Source organism: Nyctereutes procyonoides, unplaced genomic scaffold, assembly GCF_905146905.1.
Source record: "Nyctereutes procyonoides isolate TBG_1078 unplaced genomic scaffold, NYPRO_anot_genome, whole genome shotgun sequence".
NCBI classification, from domain to species: Eukaryota; Metazoa; Chordata; class Mammalia; order Carnivora; family Canidae; genus Nyctereutes; species Nyctereutes procyonoides.
This window is the reverse complement of record NW_026575125.1, coordinates 12,109,773-12,137,271: the sequence shown is the minus strand read 5'-3', so window position 1 is coordinate 12,137,271 and position 27,499 is coordinate 12,109,773. Positions and strand designations below refer to the sequence as shown.

The 27,499-nt window shown below is 42.4% G+C and overlaps 1 protein-coding gene across 1 annotated transcript; it reads right to left on the bottom strand.

The window, feature by feature from the left end:
* Window positions 1-8: 8 nt before the first annotated feature.
* ZRSR2 (zinc finger CCCH-type, RNA binding motif and serine/arginine rich 2) lies at window positions 9-27,499 on the bottom strand. The gene is made up of 11 exons (XM_055337828.1): window positions 26,711-27,499; window positions 26,183-26,262; window positions 22,003-22,081; window positions 18,504-18,612; window positions 18,215-18,301; window positions 14,968-15,006; window positions 14,230-14,348; window positions 8,927-9,140; window positions 4,097-4,152; window positions 3,187-3,296; window positions 9-652 (listed from the first exon to the last, which is right to left on the bottom strand). The coding sequence occupies exons 1-11, from the start codon at window positions 26,749-26,751 to the stop codon at window positions 219-221; spliced, it is 1,368 nt and encodes a 455-aa protein (XP_055193803.1). The 5' UTR covers window positions 26,752-27,499; the 3' UTR covers window positions 9-218.

Here is a 27,499-nt window from a genome sequence, read left to right as displayed (position 1 = left end):
GACGCAAGCAATGCTCCAGTGTGAACTTTATTGCTAAAGGTTAGGATTACAGGGGATTTTCACGGTTTCTGTGCATTTGATGTTGCCTAGGCTTTCTATTCTATTCTAAACACACTGATTATCAGAGAAGAAAAGTATCCTGAAGTGGGGTTCTGGCGGACGGTGTACAATCAGTTACGAATAAAGTAAGTTTATTTGCATTTGGGACCCTGAATCGTTCAGTCTCTGCTGCCTGACCTCCTCCTGCCTCGACTCCTGGACCTAGAGGAGCTCTGGCTCCGGCTGCCCCGGCCGCGGCTGCGGCCCCTCTTCCTGCCTCGGCTCCGTGAACTGGGCCCGTCGCGGCTCCTCGACAGGTGTTTGTGAGACTTCTTCCCCCGGTGGCTGCTCCTCCTCTTCCTCTCGGCTTCCCCGTTTCTCTTGTAGGAGTGGACCGGGCTGGGGCTTCTTCGCCGCCGCGGCCTCCCATAGTACTCATCGTGGTGACCCATCCTCTCTCTCCTCTCCAAGCCCTTCCCAAAGGATGAGCCGGTCCGATCAGGAGACAGGTAGATGTCTCTGTTAGCTTCCCAAAACTCATTGTTGGGATTTCTGAACACATGAAGAAAGTTGCAGTGTTTTCCTCTTGGGCACTGGTGTATTTCAAATAAACCTGCAACGGCACAGTGAGGAAATAGCATTTACTGCTGGCCCTTTATCCGGTTTAGAAGGTACACCGCCGACGTTCGGACGTGACAGACCTATCTCCTCCTGCGTATTATTTCAAAGCAGCTTATGTAAATTGATGTCATAGCTCTGGTGCCCAGAACTGCAAAAACATTCAAACGCTCTAACAAACGGCACTGTGAACGGTAACAAAGCAGAAGGTGTTCATTAAGCCGAGTATCCCGGTCCCCGACCGGATGGATGAGGGTGTGGAGTGCGACCGACCGAATGCATGGTGACCACATCGGGGGGTTTTGAGGGCTCCACCGTCCCACTGATAGACGGTGTAGATCCCTAATTCACACCGAAGTGCCAGCCCCTGGGAGTCCCGGGACAGCGCTCGGACAGCGTGCTGGTGGCAGGACAGCTACTGGCCAGAAGGGAGCCCTATCAGAAGTGGAGGACTTTGTATTTTTTCTTTACACTTTAAGGAGAAAATGGTAAACATTGGCCTCATGCTCTTAAATTTACCAAGTGGTTTTAGTACGGAAGATTTTTGTCACAGGTGAAATCTACTCGAACAACTTAGTGGTCCTCTTGAGGCTTTCAAACTTTTTTTTTTTTAAAGTTCGTCAATTCCCCAAATATGTAAAATGGTCAAAAAAAAAAAAAAAAGCGAAGTACCTCCACACCACACATTATATGCGAAAACTCAAAATCGATCCGAGTCCTAAATGTAAGACATGAAACCGTACAACTCTTTGAGGAAGACATACAAGTAAAATCTTCATGACACTGGGCTGAGCAATGGATTCTTGGGTATGACACCAAGAGTACAGCAAAAAAAAAAAAAAAAAAAAAAGATAAAACATATTTCATCAAAATTATAGACTTCTATACTTCACAGGACATCGTCAAAGTGAATGGGCAACCCACAAAATGGGAGCGAATATCGGCCAATCATATCTGCAATAAGGGGCTTCGACAGATGGAAGAGTAAAACCCCATGGTAAAAGGACAACCTAATTAACAAGGGGCAAGGTATCTAAATAGGCCTCTCTCCAAGAAGGACACACGTATGGCCAATCAGGAGGACACACCAAAGACACTCAACATCATTAATTACTAGGGAAAGTAGCAAAGTTGTTATTTTAAAAAAACAGGTGAAAGAGTCTCCTGCTTTGGGGGAGCCGGTGTCACACTCGGAAGCACCTCACCGAAAGGGCACGCCGCGTTCCCATGAACTGACAAAAATAACCGCTGGCAGGGAAACGCCAATTCCAGCTCTTTTAGCCCGCAAGCTCTCAAACCTCAGACATCATGGTTCTTCTGCTCTCCAAAGCAAGGAACTCTAAATTCTTGTTTTGCCCCCTTCAATAAATGGTTTTTAAGTGACGGCATCCATTAAGATCAGGCTGCCAGAGATAAAGCCTTCATAAATTATGGATTTTGTTTAATGAGAGGTTTTAAGCAGGCAAATGTAAAGCCAAGAAAAGTAAAGTGTAAGAGAAGTGCTCCCCTAAGGCCTGGATGGTTTCATCCCTGTTTCCAGAGGAGTTCAACGATAAATAGTTTGGCTGAGCTCGTCTGACGGAAATAAAAAAATAACAAGGCCTTGAGAATTGCTGGCTACTTAGAGGACTGACTCATCTCTGGACTCGGCGGCCACAGTCTGATGAGTCAGCCTCACTGCGCCCTGGCCACACCCTACAGCTACAGCCAACCTCTACTGCGCAAAACATGTCTTTCAAGCCAGGCAGGAAATGCCATCATGTTTTAAGGTGGCAGGGATGACCGAAAATTCACGAGGGATAAAGATACGGGAGAAAACCCAGTTTGCATGAAGGGAGCCCGTGAGGAGAGGTCATCTCTGACGTGGCCACAAGGAAAAGGCAGCTTCTCGCAAACACAACTCAGGCTTCCTGAAGTCTGAGGGCTCGGGATGAGGATGAGATGGTGGGAATTCTAGCCCCAACTCCGTCACGGAGACGCCGTGACTGCAGCCACCTCATCCATAGCGTGATCTACAAGCTCTATTACAGACCTAAAGTGAGAGGTTCTTTACGTAACGGTCTCTGCTCGTCTAGTGCATGAGGCACAAGCTAGGTTTCGCCCCTTTAAGAGACTCTTCTCAGGGTGCCCGGACGGCTCAGTGGGTTGAGCGTCCGACTCTTGATCCCAGCTCAGGTCTTTTTTTTTTTTTAAATGTTTATTTATTTATGATAGTCACACACAGAGAGAGAGAGAGACAGAGACACAGGCAGAGGGAGAAGAGGCTCCATGCACCGGGAGCCCGATGTGGGATTCGATCCGGGGTCTCCAGGATCGCGCCCTGGGCCAAAGGCAGGCGCCAAACCACTGCGCCACCCAGGGATCCCTCCAGCTCAGGTCTTGATCTCAGGGTGGGGAGGTCAAGCCCCGCACTGGGCTCCACGCTGGGCATGGAGCCTACTTTTTTTAAAAAAATGTTTTTTTCCCTTAAAAATGTCCCTTTACACAACAGCGGAACCACTGGGGTAAAATCATCGTGTTGTATTTTACCACAAATTGCCATTTTCCATCGGGTCACTGGACAGAATTCGCACTGAAGTTGCCGTCCTGCATACCATCGTCCGTTAAACAGAGAGAGGGCTGCCTGGCATTCTTCTTCCCTTCAAAAAAAAAAAAAACACAAATTAAAGGATGCATTTTACAGTAACTTTCTATTATGTAGATGACCCCCACTGTTCATTAACTTTCTTATTAGTTTATCATCAGACCACCAAGTTCACTGCTTTTGTACTAGGGAGTCCTCCTTAGAGCATTCAAGCTCCTGAAGCTCACAATTTATTCAGGAAGGCTTTTTGCTAACCCTCCGAGAGATTCTGATGCATGGAAATCAAGAGGTTCTGATGCATGGAAATCGGCTGGAGTCAAAGCTGCTTAAACCAATAGATTGGACCATTAAAAATGCAGAAGTGTTTCCCATCATCAGAGCCTCTCCTTTCTCAGCTAGGATTGCTGTTTTTCTTATTACAGTGGTTAATTGATCCCATTAGCCACGGCGGGGCCCAGACAAACAGCAGGACAAACAGAAATGATATACCAACTGCTCTCTTAGGGGGCCGAAGGCATACCAAGATTACACGGGGCTTCGATTTCTGGCTTTTCCAATGTACCCTTTTCTGTTCTCTATGCTAGCCACTCCCTTTTCAGTTTGTATTTTAATTATGAAAACTAAGTAAAAAAAAAATAACCACTGTAAAAGATTCAAAACTATGTTAAGTATACAATGCATGAAATGCAAATGCATTCTCAAGTCCCTTTGGATATCCCTATCAGCTCTTAATATTACATTTTTAAAAATAACACACATGTGAAAGCCATCTATTTAGTGGGAAAAACCCAGACGGCAACATAATTATACTACACTGTGACAAAATGTGAAGATATTTATGTTCAGAATACTTACGATTGATACTGAACATACACATTGCCCCTCAGATGAGGTTCCAAGTTGCAGCTGACCTAAGGAGCAATGAAGAATTCGATCATAAAAAAAGAGAGAGAAGAAGGAGGAAAAGAAATCCTCCAGTCATCACAATGCACTTTGTCCAAGGTAACACTACCAAAAGTAGTTAACATTTGAAGATTCCAAAATCCAGCTACCATGCCACTCCCAGGCCTATTTAAGGCATGCTTCAGCACACCACACCATTACAGGCCCCAATTATTTGATGCCTGCTGATCCAGATTCATTTTTCATGAATGTGAAACGCTTCACACGTACATACAAATACAGAGAACAAAAATCAACCACCCAATTTCAAGATGAACGCTTGCCATTTTCAACTAAGAATGGTTAAATATGCAAAACATTAAGGACCTAGTTGAAAGCCTTCTGCCTAGCGTCCCTTCCCTATCACATGGATGAGCACTAACTAGCCTGAGGCTGGTGTATCCTTCACATTCCAAATGCAAACAAATATACGTGCACCTCTCTACACAGACACAAACATGCATATCCATATGTATACAGACGGGCACATACACATACATCCGTGCCATAGAATCATACATGTTATGTACAGACATCTATTATAAACATATGGGTAGACTTTATGTGAATATATGGGTATATTTATGTATACGTATGCAAAGAAACCCATATATGTATTGGTAAACAATGCACAGGACTGCTTTGTACATTTAAAATTTTTAGCACACAAAGTATATTTTACATTTTTTCCAAATATCATCACATAAACATGACTCATTTGAACTGTATACTGGGTATATCAAAATACCAAATTCATTTATTCACTCCTCTAATGATGACTATCATCATTAGATAGGTGCTTTCAATTTTTCAACAAACAGTGCTGCAGTCAGCATTCCTGAACATGTCTCTGTGGATACAAGGATTTCTAAGATGCATGACCAGAACTAGTGTGCCAGTCTGTAGGTTCACATGTACCTTCAACTTCACTAGATATTGGTAAACTTTCTGAAGTGGTTTTACTAATTGACACATCCTTGCCCACTCTTGGTATTAACAGAATTTATCATTTTTTACCTGATAGGTGTAAATAATCTCATTTAATATGCACTGTTCCTATTATTAGGCTGAGCATTTGATCATTTGTCTTCAAAAATGACAAATCTGGACACACAGATCAATGGGACAGAACAGAAAGCTCAGAAATAAACCCATGATTATATGGCCAATTAATCTATGACAAAGGAGGAATGATTATGCAATGGGAAAAAGCCTCTCCACAAATGCTTCTGGGAAAACTGGACAGCTACATGCAAAAAAAAAAGAAACTGGACAATTTCTCACACCATACTCAAAAAATAAACTCAAAATGGATTAAGGACCTAAATGTGAGACCTAACACCATAAAAATCCTGGAAAAGAGCACAGGCAGTAATTTCTCTGACATCGGCCCTAGCAGCATTTCTCTAGGTAGCTCTCCAGAGGCAAGGGAAACAAAAGCAAAAATAAACTACTGGGACCACATCAAAATAAAAAGCTTCTGCATAGCAAAGGTAACAATCAACACAACTAATAAAAGGCAACCTGTGTAGTAAGAGAAGACTTTTGCAAATGACATATCTGATAAAGGGTCAGTATCCAAAATATATAAAGAACTTATATGACTCAAAGCCCAAAAACCAAATAATCCAATTAAAAATGAGAAGACATGAATATTTTTCCAAAGATGAATACAGACAACCAACAGACACATGAAAAGAAGCTCAACATCACTCATCATCAGGGAAATGTAAATCCAAACCACAATGAGATACCACCTCACACCTGTCAGAATGGCTCAAATTGAATAGAAATAAGTGTTGACAAGGACGCAGAATAAAAGGAACCCTGGTGTGCTGTTGGTGAGAATGCACACTGGTGCAGCCACTATGGAAAATAGCATGGAGGTTCCTCATAAAGTTAAAAATAGAACTACCATATGATCCAGTAATCGCACTACTGGGTATTGACCCAAAGAAAATGAAAATGCTAATTCAAAGGGATACATGGACCCCTATATGTATAGCAGCATCATTTACAATGGACAAATTATGGCAATAGCCCCAGTGCCCACTGATAGATGGATGAGGTTGTGGTATATATACAATGGAATGTTACTCAGCCATAAAAAAAGAATGAGATCTTGCCATTTGCAACAACATGGATAGAGCTAGACAGCATAATGCTAAGCAAAATAAGATAGAGAAAGGCAAATACCATGATTTCACTCCTATGTGGAATTTAAGAAAACAAACAAAAAGGGAAAAACTGAAAAACTCTTAACTACAGAACAAACTGATGTTTACCAGAGGGGAGGTGGGTAGGGGGGCTGGGTGAAATAGGTGATGAGGATGAAGAGTACACTTATTTTGATGAGCACTGAGTAATGTATAGAATTTTGGAATCACCATATTTTACACCCGAAACTAACACTGTATGTTAACTATGCTGGAATTAAAATAAATAAAAATAGACAAATCCGATTTGTTTTTATTTAATGGTATAAGAAGGTCCTCAGATATTGATACAAATGATCAGCTTTTATTTTCAAAATGAATCTACAATGTTACAAATTTGTTCTACAGTATTTTTGTTAGAGTACTCAAAAAGAGGCACACTCCATAATAATAGTTTATAACATCATCCTTAGAAAGATGAGGAATGATAGTTTATAACATCATCCTTGAAGACTAAAAAGGCCTTAGGAGACCACATCAGTTTCACCAGCGACCTCAGAGATCATTTAATCCAGTTGTTCCCAAGGACCCATTAATTTTTCCATTAATTCAGTGTTTTCAAACTTCTCTTATTAAGAATTTACTAAAGAGCTGTCCATGTAAAATTGCCAATGTGATTAGCATGAGCTTGGCTGATAAAATTCTAAACCGAAGGACAAAAAACAATAAACCACACCGTGGGGCAGCCCTGGTGGCACAGGGGTTTGGCGCCGCCTGCAGCCTGGGGTGTGATCCTGGAGACCCGGGATCGGGTCCCACGTCGGGCTCCCTGCATGGAGCCTGCATCTCCCTCTCCCTCTGCCTGTGTCTCTGCCTCTCTCTCTGTGTAGATGAATAAATAAGTAAAATCTTTTAAAAATAAATAAATAAATCACACCGTGGCTAGCAGGTGCAGCCTGTTCTAAGTAATGGTGTGACTTCCACTAACCAGGTGGAAGTTTTTTTTGTTTTTGTTTTTTTTCAGGTGGAAGTTTTGAAAGCAGCTCTGCCACTGACTTCACAGAAGCAATACAATGTAGGGACCCCACGAGGGAAACCACTGATATAGTCTTAATGCCCTCCCTTTCGGGACGAGGCAAAAGCAGGAAGAGGCAAAGTGATATGTGCAAAGGCACAGAGCTAGTCAAACCATGCAGACCCCCCAGCGTGCTATGGCGCCATGCGGGGCTGGCCCTGTGGCTCTAGTGATCACTGCTTGTGCTGAGAAGCAGTGTGAAGACCGGGAGGTGCATGGAACACATATGGAAAGGTAAAGAGAAATTTTAAAAGATTTTTTAAATTAGGAACTCAGGGGCACCTGGGTGGCTCAGTCAATTGAGCATCTGACTTTGACTCAGGTCATGATCTCAGGGTCCTGGGATTGAGCCCTGTGTCGGACTTCCTGCTCAGCGGAGAGCCTGCTTCTCACTCTCCTGCTCCCCCTGCTTGTGCTCTGTGTCAAATAAATAAAATCTTTAATAAAAAATTTTAAAAAGAGTGGAATTAGAGGAGCACCTGGCCATCTCAGTGGGTAGAATGTTCGACTCTTGATCTCAGGGTCTGAGTTCGAGCCCCACATCGGGCTACCTGCTCAGCAGTCTGCTTCTCCCTCTCCCTTTTTTAAATAAAATCTTAAAAAAAACAGTTGTGAACTCACTGTACATTAAGTACAGCTTTGCATTTCATGAGTGCTGATGCTTAGCAGTCGCTCTGCTGTTTCCTGGCTGTTCCAACTTCCCTGTCATTGCTAACTTGCAGGAAAAAAAACCTCACGATTTTATTCCTTTTTTTCTTCCCCCTTCAAATTATGGGGCATTTCCCCCACCCTACCATAGCAAAATCATTCCGGTTTGGATCTGATCAAGTCACAAAGTGGGAGGCCTCACTATGCTAGGATTCGAGCCCCAGGGTCCCAAGAGCAGCTACTAGTACCTCTGCCTTTATTTGTGCCTTGAGGAATGTTTTCCAATAACTGTGTACTCTGAAACGCTCCTTTTCAGCCGGTATGCTGCATCACAAGCCACAATTTGGGGAACACTATGTTCAGTACACTATGTTCAGTACTGAATGAATAAAAACAATGTCAAAAGAAGGAATTAAGGTTTCTGTTCTTGGGTAGCTCCAGAATGAATTAGTACCTGGGGTGGAAGGTGCAAGCAAGTGCCATTATCATGCGGCAAACTCAGTAAGCGGAGGGGTGTTACACTGTGCACGCTGCAGCTCTAGGTGAGACCCACTACAAAGGAAGGGACAGCTGCCTTCTCCGTCATATGCAGCCTCTACATGAACGGTGGGATGCCTATCTGCAGGACCTTACGCAGTTCTGATTTCATGTAGTCCCTCTACCGTATCAGCAGTGAGGGGTGGTAGAAAGGGAGAAGAAAGTCACATTTACTGAGAGCCCGGGCGCCCAACTTTGGACCAGGCATTGCACCATCACACACGCCCCGCCCAGGCAGACAGCCTGTGTCCTAGCACTCATGTCCTCTAGGGCACTTTGGTGGGAAGTGAAGCAGTCCCCTTCTTCATGTGCATCGTGCACACCCACCTTGAACTGGATTACTTTCCCCACGTTCTTGAACTCCGGAAGCACGTCATCATAGAAGTCCAGGAACTGCTGGTAGGTTTCCTCTTCACTGTACTCTAGGCTCGCATCTGGGTCATAGTCATCCCTTCTGCACTGCTCCATCCCAAACGTTGTAAACATGCTTTTAATAAGAAGTGTGGGGCTCGAAGATGGGAAATTGTGTTTACGTGAACACCTGCATATGAAAGGAGAACTTAAATGCAGCACTCCAAGAGTTAGAAATTGTACATCAAAAGTTCCCTTTAGGGGCACCTGAGTGGCTCAGCCGGTTAAGCGTCTGCCTTTGGCTCAGGTCATGATCCTGCGGTCCTGGGATCAAGCACTGCGTCAGGCTCCCTGCTCAGTGGGGAGCCTGCTTCTTCCTCTCCTCCCTACTCATGCTCTCATTCTCTCTGTCTCTCACTCTCTCCCATAAAATAAATAAATCTTTAAGAAAAAACTCCCTTTAAACTTTGAGAGACTTCTCTACAAGTCTCTCTTCTTCACTGCAAGATAATAAACCCCATTCAGATGTCAAAGTGTAACACTGAAACCGACCAATAGATCTGCTCTTGTTAAGATGTAAAGTTGGGAATTACTTCCATGCCCATATGCCATTTGGCTGCCTTTTGATGAAGTTCCCAAAGTGTTACACATGTAAAAGCATAGGAGGAAAAGTCCACTGACATGACAGGCTGGGGTGACGGGCACAAGGATACCATATGTGGGACTCAGGAGGAAGGTGAAAACAATACAATCCTGGTTCTATACAATCTTCAACTAACTCAATGCTTAAAGAACAGGGTAACCTACGAGTTTCGAGCTAACGGAATATTTCAATTTCACATGTGTACACACAGCATTTCATAGTTATCATGGCATTTTTCTATTTCTTCCTCTGATCCTTGCAGCCTGTTAGGACTGTCAGGGCTTGCATCTTCCCCACTTTGCAAAGAGAGAAGCGGAGGCCTAGAGCAGCACACTTATCCAGGGCACCTGGCTGGTAAGAGGGGGCTGGGAAGGCGGGGTTAAGCTACAGTCTAGTGCCTGTCCATCATACGGCATGATGTACAGACTTCCCATATAATGAGGAGGCTAAGCATTAGGAAGAACGATTTTCTTTTCAGAGTTTAAACCGCACCACACCAGGTTGTATGTGAGTAATTTAAGTCTTCTATAGGGGTTTACTTTATTTACTTCCCTCTCTGAAAAGGAGAAGGAAAAGAAAATGTAGTTCAAGGTTCCAAATCACCGGATTTTCCTGATTAGGTTTCTAGTTATTAAAAAATGGGTTAAGGCAAAATTTTTAGGAAAAAAAGCAATCCCCAGAAATAAGGAAGAAAAGAAGCTGAAGAATAAGGCAAGTGTCAGCAAAATCAATTACCGTGAAATGACTAAACGTTTAACTCCCACTCACTTCCCATGTCTATAAACTGACATCTGTGCGCCCAGTGAGACAATGCACCCAGAGTGCCCCCCCGCACACCGCACCCAGCTCAGACATGTGCAGTGTCCAGGAATGTGAAATGCTCTACTTTCCAAAGGACCCTCCTAGATGATTTAGTAGCGACCTCATGATAGGTCCATCTTCCCAAATATAGCTACCAACTGCACAAAGAGTGAAAGTTCAACCTGACCATAAGTGTTAGCAAATCCAAATTTTACAAGTAGGAAGCACAGACAGATTTAAACATGGAACCAATTTAACAGGGTTAAAATTCTGCTTGTGGGATTATTACATCTGAATGAACCTGGCTCTAATTCCTAGAGTGTCAAACAAGCATGTGAGTTTGGGCACAGGGCCCAAGTCCCTGTTTAGGGAAAATCCCCACTTGGCTTGGAGACAGTCTGCACAATCTGTGTATACTCAGGGCTAGCCCTACTACAGCCCCTCCTGAGAAGTCGGCTAAGGCAAGAGGTATTTGGGAAGGCAATCTAAAGGTGTGATACCGAACCTGTTTGGTTCCCAGAATCACCTGGAAAGAACCGAGATTTCTGAGGTTCTGTCCCAAACCATCTGTCAAGACCTCAGGGTGGGGAACCATATTTTCAAAGTAACTCCCCACCTGATCCTGAAGGTCAGCCATGTTTGGGAACCCCTGGTTTAGACCATGCTATGTACTTAAGATGCAGATACTTGAATCAAGTTAAGAATGCCATGAAATCACAGTTAAGACATCACCCTAGCCCAAGGTCAGCCACTGAACTATGTGGTCTCCAGATGCCCCTTTGGGCATAGCATAACCCACTACACCCTTTTCTCTTCTTGAGGGAGCTCTCGAGTTGCCTACTACCTTTGTCCTTCACAGATTTCAAGATACATGCTGAAATGAGGCTGCAATCATTTATTGAAGGTCTCTGTGAAAACATTTTCAGGGAAAATTATGTAAGCAGCTGTTAATAAGACATCTATCAAAGTTATGGCCTACCTCCTTCCTCAATGTCTTTACGCAGTATTGCATGGGAGAAAGATATAGAACCTAATGCCTGGAAAATCTGTCTTTCCAGAGATACCACGCATTCTTCCTTTTTGGTAAGAACTAAATTTCCTCTTGGGCTGTGTTACAATCCAGTGCCAAGTGTACTGCACACTCACAATAACTCATTTTTTCCTCCTTCCCTTGCTTTCCATGACTTTCACTACACTTAGTGCAATAGATTATGAGCCCTCTTTAAATCACTTCTGGAAACCAGTGAGTTAAAATAGCTATCCTGATATGTAAGTTTTACCTTTCATCAGTGATCATGTTTTCAGGAGGGTGAAACAACAATAAAAAAAACCCGGAACTCCCCCTCAAAGCTGTGACTCCAGAAGTATCAGCTCCAGAAAGGTTCTTGAATTGACCTGTGGACTCATGACAAAAACAGAACCACCAAAGAAACACTTTGGTGATGAAGTATCTGTCTGATGATGTGACAAGCCTTAACAGGAAAACAACAGCTGTAGGATCCTGGAGCAAGTCAGCATGGCTCTAAGAGGGGAACAGTCTTGTTGTCTGAAAGGATGGTGCTGCATTTTGTAACTGCTCATTTCATAGAATTGTATTTCACAATTCATTACCTGAATGATGAAAATACCCAAACTGCTCTCATACTTTGATGGCGGTGATAGTGAAATTTCATATGCCTATGAAAATATGAAGAAATGTTCCCAAACTAACCTGCTCACTGTCACTATGTCCTTGGAATGACTCTCAGGGCTGTGTGAGCACCTGACGGACTCTTCTCCTTTCCACAAACACACACTGCCCACGGATGTCCTGAAACCCTTCAGGACACACCCCCTTCTCTCATTCATGCCCATCCAAAGGGGAATTTAGAATCTGATGACCACAGTCTTAAGATTCAAGGTAATGTTGGAGATACATCATAAAGGAGGAAACCTGCAGCTAGAAAACCTACCCACACAGATGTGAATTTATACTGAGTCCCCATTGTCTTTCGTGGGTACTTCCCATGTTTTCTTTGCTGGGGGGTGTTTAATGCCAATGATTACTATTTCTTGATGAACTAAGCCTAAGTTTAGGAAACACTTCTAAAGGTAAAAAGGGGAATAAAGTCTCTTCTTTCCTTAGTTCCCAGTTCCTCAAGAGGAGGCTTTCACTACTGACCACATCCTACGAATCCTTTCACAGATATTCTGACTTTACATAACCCTAGTCATGAACCATAAAAGGAACTACGCAGCCTGCATTAGGGGCTCTCAGTCCTAGGGCACACAAGAAACACCAGAGGACATTTCAAAAGTAAGGCTGCCTGCGTCTCAGAGATTTCCCCAACTTGAGGTAGGACATACATTTTTTAAAGCTTTCTAGAGGATTCTCATGTGCACCTGGGTTGAGAACCACTGCTCTTGGACAGCCCCGGTGGCCCAGCGGTTTAGCGCCACCTTCAGCCGGGGGTGTGATCCTGGAGACCCGGGACTGAGTCCCATGTCAGGCTCCCTGCATGGAGCCTGCTTCTCTCTCTGCCTGTCTCTCTGCCTCTCTCTCTCCGTGTCTGTCATGAATAAATAAATAAAGAAAAAAAAAAAAGAAAATCCAAGTATAACTTTAAAAAAAAAAAAAGAGAACCACTGCTCTTAAAAAATATAAAAAGGCATGAGGGCTTAACTTCAAAAAGCAAAATAAGAGGAAGAGAGAGCAAGTTTATATTTTCAAAGAAGGACATGAAACTCATGGCATGGATAATTTTATGAATAAAATAACATGAATGAAAACACGGAGTTTTCTCATTACATACATATGAATCTGCCTATTCACATCCCTTTCAGGATTAATAGGATCCTAAGAAACAATTAGATGTTTTCTGCAAAATGCTTAGTAATCACCAGATTTTGTCTTGGATAGACTATCATAAATTATTTTTCAACTTTTGAGTTGTTCATTTTTTTTTGAGTTGTTCATTCATTAATAAGCCAAATGATAAACATCACCAATGCCTGGCACATAGTAAGGATTTAAATATTTGCTAAATGAATGAACCGACACTTAGTTCTCCATGTGAATGGCTTGTTTCAAAAACACGGAGCCAAAAGAGGCAGGCAGCCGAGTGTCTCAGAGAATAAGGGCAACCACAACAAAATGAAAATACCAGCCAACACTCGGGACAGTGTTTGCCATATGCCTGGCACGGTGTCTGGGTTTGCCCTGCATTCACTCCTTGCAGCCTCACAAACTCCTCCAAAAGGAGAGACTATTTTTCATCCCCATTTTACAGATGAGGAAACTAAGGCTCAGAAGGCTTAAGTAACTCTCCCCAACTGACAGCTGCTTAAGTCAGTTTTTGCACCCAGGCTCTGTTCCTGAGTCCAAGCAGACAGAGAATGGGGAATGAGAAAAACTTCCTCATTCACTCGGGTCCTGTCTTTCACAGATAGCCTTGGGCATGCCAATTTTTTTTAAAGTCTCTTCTATGCATGGTGTTGGCCACTCAAAAATAAGTAAATAAAAATAAATAAAGCCAAGCTGCTCCGGTCTCTTGAAATATGTTCTTTCTCCATCCAAATTGTCCCACGTGGACTCATGCAAGCACAGGAAGAAAACAAAAAGGACAAGGTCTTCATGAAGCTGTGGAGGAATGCAAAGGAAGCCCTATCAGAGAACTAGGCTGAGCCTACCCAGGGAACATGTACAGGAGGAGCAATGTGACTGGAGAAGCAGCAAGAAAGCAGCAGATACCTGACTGGGAACCTCTCAAACTCAAGCCCGTGCTGCACCCCCAAAGAGAACAACCTCGACATTGTGATCCACTGAATTCTGACCCGATAAAGCAAAATTAGTTACCTATCTCCAAATCTGCACGCTCCTGTTTTACTGTAGAATGGACAATTAGCTCGATCTTTCTCCATTATCCTTAAGTCGATGGGTGGTTCTGGGTTTTGCCATGTGGCACCATTTTCCAACTGTTGAAAATAACCGTGACTTTATTGGTGGTGTAAAAATCCATGAAGAACTCCATGTTTAAAATGTATGCAAATATTTTGGCCAAAAATAAAAAATAGATTTAAGAATATATACATTTAGGTCATAACAGGCAATCCAAACTTCACGAACAATTGCCCGGAGACATGCACCCTGTCTTTCCTGGCTCCCAGTCATTGCCCATCATCAGGCGTCAGTCACTGTGGCTACCAGGAACTGTCACTGAGGTCTCCCTTCTGCCCAGCCATTCTGAATGAGGTCAAAGGACTTGTCAGGGAACCACCCCTGAGAGAGACCAAAGTTGCTCTGTAGCAAGTCAAACCATTTATTTCAGGGCAACAGTGTGTGATGCTGCTCACACGCACTGTAAGGACTATAAATAATACAGTCCAGAGAGGTGACTTGATACCATTTGCTTTTGCTCATCAAAAAACTTTTGCTGCTGTTGTTGCTGCTGTAAAAATCACAGAGCTACAAAAGTGATTCTGATACTCAGATGTGACCTAAATAGCTTACCACAAAATTAACATTATACTGGAAGAACCATTGTTAAAGAAATGTGCACTGATCTCTAATTCTGAATGAAAGATTTGAAAATACCTCATTTTCAGCCTGCTCCAGCATCTTCTGCACAGCTTCCTACAAATGGTGCAAACATAGGACTAATGAAAACCTGCAAGTCAGGAATGTCACGTCTGGTTTCTCTGGTTAAGAATCTCTGTAACAATTAAAAACATAAAAACAAAAACAAAACCCCACACACATCAAAGGTTTCAGGTTCTAATTTGCTTTCTACAGCACAGATCTTCTGAAAAGCTTTCAAAGGACATATAGCTGAGAATGTTTATTCAAATAGGACATTTATTAGCTCCCATTGCAAAACAGTCTTATAATAGTTTCAGTTAACAGTAATACTTAGCATATTTGCTCATATATACCACATTCTAGCTTTTAAAATGAGTGATATAGTATCAGAGAATTATTATAAAATGCAATGCTTAGATCAAACATCATCAACACTTAACAGATATTAAAGTATGACATGAACAGCAGTAACTCAGGTTGATGAAAAAGATCAAACTTTTCGGTAAGGCAAAGGAAGTCTTACAATGTGCCAGTAAATTTTGAGCTGTCATTTAAACAAGTTTTAAATTATTCTTGACAGACTTCTCTTCCCTAGCCCCTTAAAGCATTACATAAAAGACTCCTCTGCCTCGCTGCTTACTTGAGAACGCTACCAGGACCCCTGGTTAACTTAACATGCTCACCAGGCAACTCTGGTTCTTCTCCAACCCCAATCACCTGAACACCCCACATCTCCATAAAGGACATTGCCGTTTGCCCCCTTGTTTGGACTAACAACCTAAAAAGGAGAACTGGAATTCCTCTCCTTTTCCTTCCCCTCCCTGTCTGTTCAATCGACAAGCCAGAGTCCCACTGACCCTGCCTCCATACACCTCACAACCTTGGACTTATCCTAACTAAGCACTGCCCTCATCCAAACCACCATCATGTCCTATCTGGAACAGCAGTCTTCTAACTGGTCACTCTATTTCCATTCTTGTCTCCTTGGTCACCGCTCCTGTTCTCCACCCCCTGACCTGTCTTTATACAAAAGTTAGAATGATCTGTTAAGGGTATAGACATGAATTAAGTGAAGTCAAACCCTGCTTAAAAACCGTGCTAATGGCTTCCCATGACAATATAAAACGCAAACTCCTCCTTCCAGTCTAGGAGGCCTTACATGATCTGACCCTGCCTACCTTCCTGACCCCTTCCCTCACCACCCACCACTCTCTCCTTTGGTCTCCAAGATTCAGGCACCCTGACATCTTTTCAGCTCCATGCTCAGGCCTCTTCCCTCTGCCTGAACCCCTTTCCCCAACATTTTTGCACTCAGGTGTCAGCTCAAACCTCAGCTCCTTGGACAAGTCTTCCTTGACCAGGCAATTTAAAGAAGTACACATCCCTACCCCACTCACTATCACATGACTCTGTTTATTTCTTTATAGCACTTAAAATTATCTTTTTTGCTTACTCATCTGGCTCCCCATCTCAAAAACTCAAGGAGAGCAGGGACTGTATTTTTCACTGCTTTATCTCTATCTACTAGAGAAGTATCTAGCACACAGCAGAAACACGACTGCATGTCCCTTTATACATGCTTAGAACCTACTTTATCTTACCTGCCTCTCCATAAGGTCTCACCTGACTTCCTTTGAAAGAAAAGCCTTTGCTTTTTTATAAGCCTTAACTTTAATCTGATGCCACAAAGGCCTCAGTTGAGAACACTCTGTTAAAATGGGAATCGAGGGACACCTGGGTGGCTCAGCGATTGAATGTCTGCCTCTGGCTCAGGGCATGATCCCAAAGTTCTGGGATCAAGTCCCACATCGGGCTCCCTGCAGTGAGCCTGTTTCTCCCTCTATGTTTCTGCCTCTCTGTGTGTGTGTCTCATGAATAAACAAATAGCATCTTTAAAAAAAAGAGGGGGGGGAATCGATTACTCTATAAAAAAATGACAAGCTCCCAACAATTTCCCTGCCCCCTAAAACATTAGCATGGCCTCGCCTCATCTGTAATGCAGCGCTCAAATGAGGGTGTTAAAGATTTGCACTGCATGCAGGGGTGCCTGGGTAGCTCAATCACAGCTGTGTCCAGCTCTTGGTTTCGGCTCATGTCCTGATCTCATGGGTTATGGGATTGAGCCCCACATCAGGTTCCATACCCATTGGGGAATGTGCTATAGATTCTCTCCCTCTAGCCTTCCCCCCTACTCACATGCTCTCTCTCACACATGCTCTAAAATGAATAAATAAATCTTTTAAAAAAAACTTGCGCTGGATTTAACAAGACTAAGATATAGACAAATGCATTTTATTCCATGATGAAGTGATTAACTACCCACTTTTATGCTATTCAAACTTGGGAATATGAGAGAAAAGATACATCCTGATGAATCAGTCAAGGAATGATGAGCTGTGGGATCTTGGAAATAAATACACTGTGTTAAGGAATAGCAGCAAAATAAGCCAAAGCATTCTTTAAAAGATCCTGGAAGATATTGTACATATACCTTATAGATTTTTTTTTTAAATAAGTGACTATGTGTTAGCTACAACGGCCTTTATAGCCAAGTTGGAAAAGAAGTCAAGATTTAGCAACAAAAAATATTTCCTAATTCCTTAGTATGGTAATTCCTGATTCTTTTTGGTCAATTCATTCTTGCTGACATGTCATAAACAGTTAAGTGTTTTATTGACTAAGTCAATGTGGACATGACACAAAATATTCTGTAAGTGGGTCAGCCCATATACAATGGAACCTCAGAGAAACACTTTGGTGTGAATGTCAAGAGCTAGAGCAAAAAAACATTGGCCCAAGTGTGGGACAAAGTGTAAAGCAGGGCCAGCTGCCTGTTTTTCAAAATAAAACCAATAGAGTTTCATTGGAACACAGCCACAACCATTTATTTACATATTATCTATGGCTATTTTCATAACCCACCAACAGAGCTGGATATTTGCAACGGAGACCATATTCACCGTAAGGCCTACAATATTGACTCTCTGCCTTTACAGAGAAAGTCTGCCAATCCCTGGTATAAAGGGGAAGTGGAAGAAGCTGAAGGAAAACCTTAATTTAAGGTATCTGCCACTGCACAGACCCAAAGAGGAGATAGGAAACTCTAGTGTGTATCTGTGTTAACGCAGGACTCTGCCTAAATAAACAGGGAAACGAAGCCCCAACCCTGTGATGCCTGCAGCTTACTCTGCAGCCCACCCAACAGCATATCTGTGCACCGAGAGGATACGCAGTGCGTTTATCCTCCTGTGACAGGAATCACCTCTCTTTCTCTCTTCTCCTGCAGCTTCTGCTCCTCCTCTTCTCTCTCTCTTCTCTGCTGCTCTTCCCACTCTTCCTTTAACTTTCTCTTTACCGAAAAAAAGAAAGAAAAGGAAAGGTAATTCTTGTCATTCACTTTCCAAAAACATTTAACATACAGGGCAGATAAATGAAAAACTTTAACACTGGTGAAATGGCTAATATCCATTTTTGTTAAGTTCAAGATCTATAACTCCTCCTAAGAGCTATTTTAGTTAACTAGTTAGCTGGCCATCTGATTAACCTCCTACCTCTTGTTCTTCCTGCCGTTTTCTAGCCGCCTCTTCCTTTTCCTTCTTTCTTCTGAATTCTTCTTGTGCCTTCTGCTCCCGAAGCAACCACGCCTCATGTAATTTTTGCCTATCAATGTAATGATATAATCAAAAAATAAATGAGCACTACTTTACAGTTACATACAATAATAGCAAAATGACATATTTGAGAATGATTAAGGTATCATGAAAGATTTTCTAGAAAGCAGTTAAGTGGAGGGATAAAAGGGACAGAGGCTATGAGTAGTGATCTCAGAAAAACACTACCTCACTAGCTCTCTTCCCAGAGGGTTAACAGGTGAAAATCACCACTTCTATATTTCCTATCCATGACATCTTTTATGTAGAACAAGGACACTATGACTCTCCCTTTAGGATGACCATTGTGATGTTTAGGTGTCGATAAAGATGCCAACAAATCTCAAAGCACCATCTAGCTTTTCACGTTCAGGAGGTCCTACCCTTCCTCTTCTATGCATTTTACAAGCAGCAAACGTCAGACTGCGGCACTTTGAAAACCCAGCATCTGCTGCCCTCTGTCTTCACACTGCTCCTCTAGACAGGTAAGAGCCTCCTGTAGCTTGCCCCCAAACACCTAAAGTGCTCCAAGAAGGGAATATAAAACTATATCTGATTCTGTCTTTAAAACAAAGAAAGCTAGGGGTTTGAAGATGACAAGGAGTCATACAAATAAATTAACAGGTGTCTAGTTTACTTTTTAAAATGACCAATTATAAGCAGATCTTATCTTAAAATGGCAAGCATCTCAGACATCCAATATCACAAGTTTCTAATTGAAAGATGGGTTACATTTCAAAAGTTGAAAAGCCAATCAGGTGTTTAGAACCTAGATTGCATTTTCCCACTTAATTTGTAAAAGGGAAGTGAATTACAAGAAATGGCTCTGTATCACTTCAGCAACATTAGCCATTAAATACAATTTTATGTATGGCCGGGGAACCTATTCACAATTTCAAATACCCTATGGGAAAATATATTTCATTTCCAGGAACACATCTTTTAACCATGGTACAGGCAGGCACACTACAGAGGTCAATGTTCCTGTGCACATTGTAGGTTATGTATAGATGTTTCAGTGTGTAGAACTCTGATTTATAAACCTTTTGAGGAACGTATTAATTATATATAAACCGAACCAAAGTGCATATAAATCTAAGACCTCAAAAGAACAAAATGTTACACACTTTAAAATTTAATAACCTGAATATACTGCCAAGAACTAAAACTGGAGAACTCCGCTCGCATGGCTCCACCAAAACCCCTGCACTAGGAGGACTTGAGGAAACTCTAGCATGGCTTCCAGCCCAGCAAGGAGCAAGGCTGTGTCCTCTGGCTGATCCCTGACCCCAGCCCCTCCTCCTCACCCTCGTTAAAATGCCTACCCCAGAGAGCTCAAAGCTGAGAGAGCTCAAAGCTGCCAGGAAAATGGACTATCTGCTCTAGCTAACACAGGATCATAGGCCCATGCCTTCCTTTCATAGAGCATTTACTAAAAAAGGCTTCTAATTATGAATAAGTCTGTCTCAAGGACCTGGGAGCCATTACTGGGAAATGTCCCCTTTAAGAAAGACAAGCCCTGTGTCCCAGTGTCTGTGAACGGCTAGGATGTGAACTTCCCTATCTGCCTGCTAACAAACACAGCTGGCCTAGTCACGTTTACGTGGACCAACCCTCAATACTTCCCCACTTCTCTATTTCTCCAGGGCCCCTGCACAAATCAGAATGGGGCTCTACTCTTGCCCCTACAGTCAGGGGTAATGGAATACAACCTGTTCTCACGACTTTAACGTCTGCCTATGTTATTCTCTGATGCCATACCTCTGCTTCAAGGCAGTATGTAAAGCCATACAGTATTTCCACAATTAATTTTCCTTCTTTTCAACAACATACTATCATGTAACTTGTGCAGGAACAAAGATCAAAGGAACACAAAGATGGGGTTATCTGACTGAAAAGAAGAACTGCAAATAAATGAGAAACCAAAAAAATGACTCCCCTATTTCATACCATAAATGTCATCCTCATCATCACAGAAATCTGGAACAACCAGAGTTATTTACAGCGCCTCCTATATACTAACATGATGTTAAGTGCATACAATTGCCACCTCATTTCACCTCACCAATTCCATGAAGCAGGTACTAGGACTGATTTTATTTCCATTTTGTCTCCATATTTAAGAGGAGGAAATTAAGGCTTAGGGGGATAAACAACTTGGACACAGCCAGTAAGTGGCAGGGCCAGGACTGGAATGCAGTTCTGGCTCATCAACTCCATGTTTTCAATCGCTAGTACATTTTCTTTTGGCAGTTTTGCTGACTGCACCTGTTTATGTGCTTAAGTGGAGAACGGGAGTGAATTACATGCAAAGAAACCACATTCCCTACTAAACATGCTGCTAAATAGCTAGAGAGCATCTATAAAGTTTTTTTTACTCCTGTTCAAATATATTTTTTTATTGTGGTGAAATTTACATACCATAAAATTTCGGATTTTAACCATTTTTAAGTGTACGGTTGAGTAGCATTAAGCACATTCACCTTATTGTGTACTACTGGAAAAAATTAAAAAAAAAAAAACCCCTACCCCCTGAAAAATAGTAAGAGAAAAAATAGAAGATTTTCATCATCTTGGGATGGAGGAGGCCTTTTACAGTCCATACACCATGGTCAGGTATCAAGATGAAAGCTGATGACGTGAAAAACAAATTACAGTAAGTAATGCCATTAAGTTAGGACTGATGACAAATATGAAAAGAATACATCACACATTTAATAAAGAGTTAATAATACCCTTAATCAGTAATAACCTTGCTTACATAACAAACTTAAAACAGTGTATCCCAAAAGAGAAAGCTGCAAGACTTAACAAATATAAAATAGGTAATGAGATATATCCAAAAATACACAAACTTACTAATTGAGAAATGTACATTTGAAACAATGAAATGCATCTTTTCACTACAGGAGTTTTAAAAACTGATGCCCGGTGTGAGTGAAGAAGGTACAGGGATCCGGGCAACTCAATTTACTGCTGGAAGAGCTGCAACTGGGATGGCCTTTCTACCCAACCACCAACAGTTTACAGGTACTTATCCTATGATCCCAACAATTTCACTTCTAGACATTTTTCTGAGGAAACAACTGGGCAGTTACCAAGGATATATAAGAATGGATACTCATGGCAACTTTGTATAGAATCGTAAAAATACCGAGTATAAATTAATAGGTGTTATAAAGAAGACCCAAACTAGTTCATAAGGACTTTTAATATTTACTTTTTTCAATTTTTTCCCCCACACTGGATGTGGAGCCCAACACCAGGCTTGAACTCACGACCCTGAGATGAAGACCTGAGCTGAGATCAACAGTCAGATGCCCAACCAACTGAGCCACCCAGGCACCCCAAGACTTCAAATAAAACTGAGTTCATGAGAAGTGCTCCAATCGCTGCTGACCTCTCTATCTCCAACAGCTTCTCTTCTTCTAGGCGTTGTTCTTCAATAAAAACATCCTCTTCCTCCTTCTGTAAGAGTCCTAAGGGAATTTAAATGTTTCATTAAATGAGCTGAATATTAGAAAACCAATGATTAAAAAAAAAAGATAAAATCTAATCTTTACAATTATGGTAGGGATGTTTTTAAAGCCTTCTAATAGGAAGGGCTCCAACCAACTAAATTTGAAACAACTGTGAAACCCGAAAAGAATAATGGTAGATAACACATTTAAAAAATTGAAATAAAAATAAAAATAAAAAAATAAAAAATTGGTGGTTCTACAGTGATTCTCAAAAAGGCAATGGGCTATGAAAAGGAACATTCATCTTTACAGAAGAATGGCAACTAAAAAATGTAGAAAGACTGTAGTAGAAAAAGTCATCACTTTTGCAACCCCCACAGTAAGAACTGATTTTTTAAAAAATGCTAAAAACATTGGATAAAACCTTATTGGGAAGAAGATATTTACTTGCACCATCTCAAAACACCAGCCCACACGTAAGTACTGATTTACAAAGGGGAAACATTCTATACAAGGGAGACAGATGATTGGCAACATTTTGACCACTTGCAGCAATACTAAGAGTAGAACAACCTGACATCATAGGCTCTCTGATGTGGGTAATGAGAGGTACACAGCATCGGTTTTGTAGTATTTGCCATAAGGAGTGTAACCTGAAGCTAATCAGAAGACAGGCTACTCCAGAATGCAGGGCATTCCACCAGACAACTGGCTTGAGCTTTTGACAATAATCAGTCTTGTTTTTTATTTTTTTAAGATTTTATTTATTTATTCATGAGACACAGAGAGAGAGAGAGAGAGGGAGAGAGAGAGAGAGGCAGAGACACAGGCAGAGGGAGAAGCAGGCTCCATGCAGGGAGCCCGATGTGGGACTCGATCCCGGGGGTCTCCAGGATCACAACCCAGGCCAAAGGCGGTGCTAAACCACTAAGCCACCGGGGCTGCCCATCAGTCTTGTTTTGAGCAAGGTCAAGTATGGCCTGCATCTCACACCACTGAATTGTTGCTCCTTTACTTGGCTACAAGTCTGATATAGTGGTCCTTATTCTAAGGAGATGCAGGCTGAAGTATTTAGGAGTGAGAGGTCATGACATTGGCAACTGACATGCAAAGGGTTCAGAAAAAATATGGACATGTATCCATCTATATAGGGAGTAAAGCAAAACATTAACACTGGCAAATCTGGATAATGGGTTCATGAATGTTTACCATTTTTTCAACTTTCTGTACACTGGAACATTTTCAAAATAAGAACACGGGAAAATATTTTTATTTCTTGTTTTTTAATTTTTTAAAAAGGATTTTATGTATTTATTCATGAGAGAAACAGAGAGAAGGAAGAGACATAGGCAGAGGGAGAAGCAGGTTCCCCTGGGGAGCCTGATGCAAGACTCGATCCCAGGATCTCGATCTGAGCCAAAGGTATATGCTCAACCACTGAGCCACCCAGGCATCCCGGGAAAATATTTTTAGTATGATAATTATATATATTATTATACATATATAATATAGATTCCTATTCCAAATTTAAATTTGGGGGGAAAAGGAGGAAAACTGAAGTGAAGGAAATATAACAGAAGATCTCAGGCTTAAAGGAAAAAGATTTTCTGTCTGTCATGTATGTTGAGTATAGTTCTAATCAAAGGCACACCCAGTCCTAGGTAATTACAATTTACTTTTCTTAAGCAAGTAAACTTTATTATCTCAGCATCTGAAATCAAAATAGGTAAAAAAAAAAATTTAGTGTAAGTTCTCACACAGAATAAAATCTAATTATTCAGATTATTAAATGAGCTAATGTACATAAAGGACCTTCGAGAGAACCTGGCATAGGGCCTATGATTGACTTACAGAGATATGCCCATAAACTAGACAGTGCCTGGCATAGCTGCTATTCAAAAGTATCTGTCTGACTCACTCAACCCCTCCATCCTCCCAAAACCAAGCTGACACTCCTTAGAGGTGATCACTAACAGTACCAGGTATAGCATTTGCTCTACACATACTTACAAATATATGCAAAGACACATGTAAGTATAGTATACCTAATTGTATCATACATACAATCATATGTATTAGAATCATGCAACTTGCTTTTTATTCTTAATGTCACCTTAATTTCTGACAAGGCAGCTCATCACAAGCTATTTCGAGTAGAACTGGATGCTAAAGAGGCTACCTGCAAATGAGGTCAAAATTCCAGAAACTCCTACCACTCATTTTCCAACTTGCTCTTATAGCAATTCTTATAGACTATGTCCCTATTCTAGCCTTCTGGGTATTGGTTGCCCATCCAATGTGTGCTGCAATGAACAGCAATGTTTGGTAGGCCACACTATTCACGCAGCACCACTGAGTAAATAATTAGGAGTTGGAGTGGGCCAAAGTAGGAGCAGTAGTCCAGAGACAAGTACTTAGACTTGGATCTGCCATTAGCTGTATAAGCCTGATGCAGTCACTGCATTCTTCAACTGACTAGACTGCCAAAGGACATGATCCCACCCACGCCTCTCCACAAAGGCTCACTCTGAAAGCACTTCGTGAAGTCAAAGGGGGAAAAAAATTCAACACAATACAAACAATAGTTCTAGGATTTAGAACAGGGGAGAAGATGATTAAGAAGTTAAAAAAGAAGTTATATTGGAAAAACACAGGCTAAGTTAAAAAAGGTAGCTAAGATTATTGAGGGGAAAGGGGGTGGGGCAGACACCAAGGGCATCAATAACTCCAACGTACTTTTTTCCTTTTGTTTTTTATACCTGATGCTTTGTCCTGCCTTTAGTGGTCCAGTTTTGAATAAAAGAGAGATGGTAACAGGTCACGGGTAAACACCCTGCTCCTCCCATTCTAAATATTCCAAGTATTGCTACTAAAAATAATTAAAAAGTAATTAACATGTCTACAACTATGTTTCACATGGCTAGTGAATACTGAATACTGGTTACCTGAGGCCCTTGCCTGTGGACTGTAAGAATTGTCTAGATACATTATTGCAATGTACACAAGTACCAAATCATTACAAAGTAATCAGTTATATGTCAAAATAAAAAGGTCTGAAGACTGCCTGGATAGTCTAGATGGCAAACATAACACAGTACTGCTGTGCGATTTCAGTGCTTCCATCCACATTTATAACTAATATATAATCTTGTAAATTAGTACTAATTTCATTGTATTAAACAGGCAGGTTTAATATATATTTGTTAGATTGTGACACGTGAAGGATAAATGATACCATAGCCAGTACAGATGAAGGTGCCACAAGCACTTTAATAGGAAAAACAACTGGCAAATAACCACAGGGCAACAGTAGTGGCACTCCCAACTCCACTCAGTACCATATTGATGCTGTAAGCTTGTTTTACCTCATTCCTAATGTTACATTAATCTAAATTTGAATTTTACTGGATGTGTAATTTCACTTGGTTTTATAACGTGTACATGTATGTTTTATAGTGTAATAAGAGTTTCTTTTTTATTTTTTTAAAATTTTCATTTACTTATGATAGTCAGAGAGAGAGAGAGAGGCAGAGACACAGGCAGAGGGAGAAGCAGGCTCCATGCACCGGGAGCCCGACGTGGGATTCGATCCCGGGTCTCCAGGATCGCGCCCTGGGCCAAAGGCAGGCGCCAAACCGCTGCGCCACCCAGGGATCCCTAATAAGAGTTTCATATCTGGTTTTATGCTTGTGTATATTTAAATGACAATAATAATTTGAGTCAAAGGGTCTCCTGTGTTACTGAAGTTTGAGAAAAATTTGCAAAATGTGTAAACCCCTCAAGTCCTGCTGGTTTTACAGATGAAGATATTCGCTGAATACTTACTATGTGCAAGGGCTGTGCTAGCTGCTGTAATTCATGATGCCTGTACCCGTAATATCAGATACTTCATAAATAGTCACACACAATCAGTGATTGATTTACCATGACGTCTTTCCCCCTTTAGTACGTTAATATCGTTTGTGAAATGGGTCTAAGATCACTTTATTTGGAAGGCAATAGGCGCAGCGATTTTTCAGCAGGTCTGTACTTGGCTTCCTCTGGCACTGGGGCTTCAAGTTAGGACGGGAGCGGAGAGAGCAGTTTCATACACAGAAAACGGGCTAAGGAGCCGGTTACCTGAGTCTCTCAATCGAGCCAGTTCCTGTCGTCGTTTCTTTCGTTTCGCCTTTTTCAGGGCAGCCCTGTACTTTTTGTGGCTGGAAGATTGAAACAGGCACACACTAGCGTCAACTGACCGCACCTGCGCCGCTGCCATGACGTGCTCACACGCGCCCCCCCCCTCGCCCCTCCGTCGCCTCCCGCCACCCAGCCGCTCTGAGTGACAGGAAATCGTTCCGGTGCCCGGGAGTGAATTCTTATTTCCCGTGCTTTAATTACGGAACACGCATTCAGTATCTCCTCGCCATTCCATGACCAGCCGGCAGGTCTTTTCCATTCCGCCACCTGTTCACTTCCTCGCATCCCTCAGCCTACAGGCGCCCCTGACAGTCCGGGGCGCACCCCGGGGAGCGCTCGAGCGGCAGCAGTGCCTCGCCTGCTTGGCCCAGCTCCCCTTTCCTTCTGGCTTGCATATCCTCCATCAGCAGGCTCGGCTGGCCCCGTCCCGTCTTCTCAGCGGCTCATTATCCCCCCAACCCAGCTTACCTTGGTTTCTCCGGAAACATCATCTTCTCGGGAGCCGCCATGTTGCAAGGGCCACCACACCCCCAGCACCCCACCCCTAGAGATGGCCGGAAGAGGCGGGATTAAGAGCAAGGGCGCGGCCGCGCGCAGGCGCAAGGGGGGGGTGGGGAGCGTGCCTCCGCCGGGGGGGACCAAGTACGGAAGACGCGAGGTTCCGGGGGGAGGGTAGTCTTCCAGAACGCCCACCAACAAATGTCTTCTTCCCGAAAATTCTTTCGTGTCCCTGAAAGTAATTCTTCCCTCCTAGCGCTTCCCCACTGCCTTATCACTGCCTGCCCCCACACCATCGCAGTCTCTCTTGTGGCCAGGAAGTTAAAGTCCCATTTTTTTCTCGTTCCCATCCACTCACGAAACCTCGTCCCACTACGTCACTCGCCTCCCGCGGGCCCACCTATCAGCCCCTCCGACGAACTCCAGACTCCGCCCCGTTCCAGTCGTACCTGCTACCTCAGCAGTGAAACCCAACACCTGGGCTGTAAACGTCTGACTTCTCCCAAGGAATGTGCTGTCTACAGGCACAAAAGAACCGACCCATCGATAAATATGGTAGAGGGAACGTAGTTTACTTAACAGTCCACGGGCGATTCAGGGAGAACTTTCTGATGCCTGAGTTTTCAGGAACGTAACGGCGAGATTCCCGGTGAAAATCGCAAATCCGCATAAGCAAAGGCACTGAGAACTGAAGCAATGTGGAATTGGTCGGAACCGCAAAAGTTTTTCACCATCGAATTTAAAGGGAAGTTCCAGAAT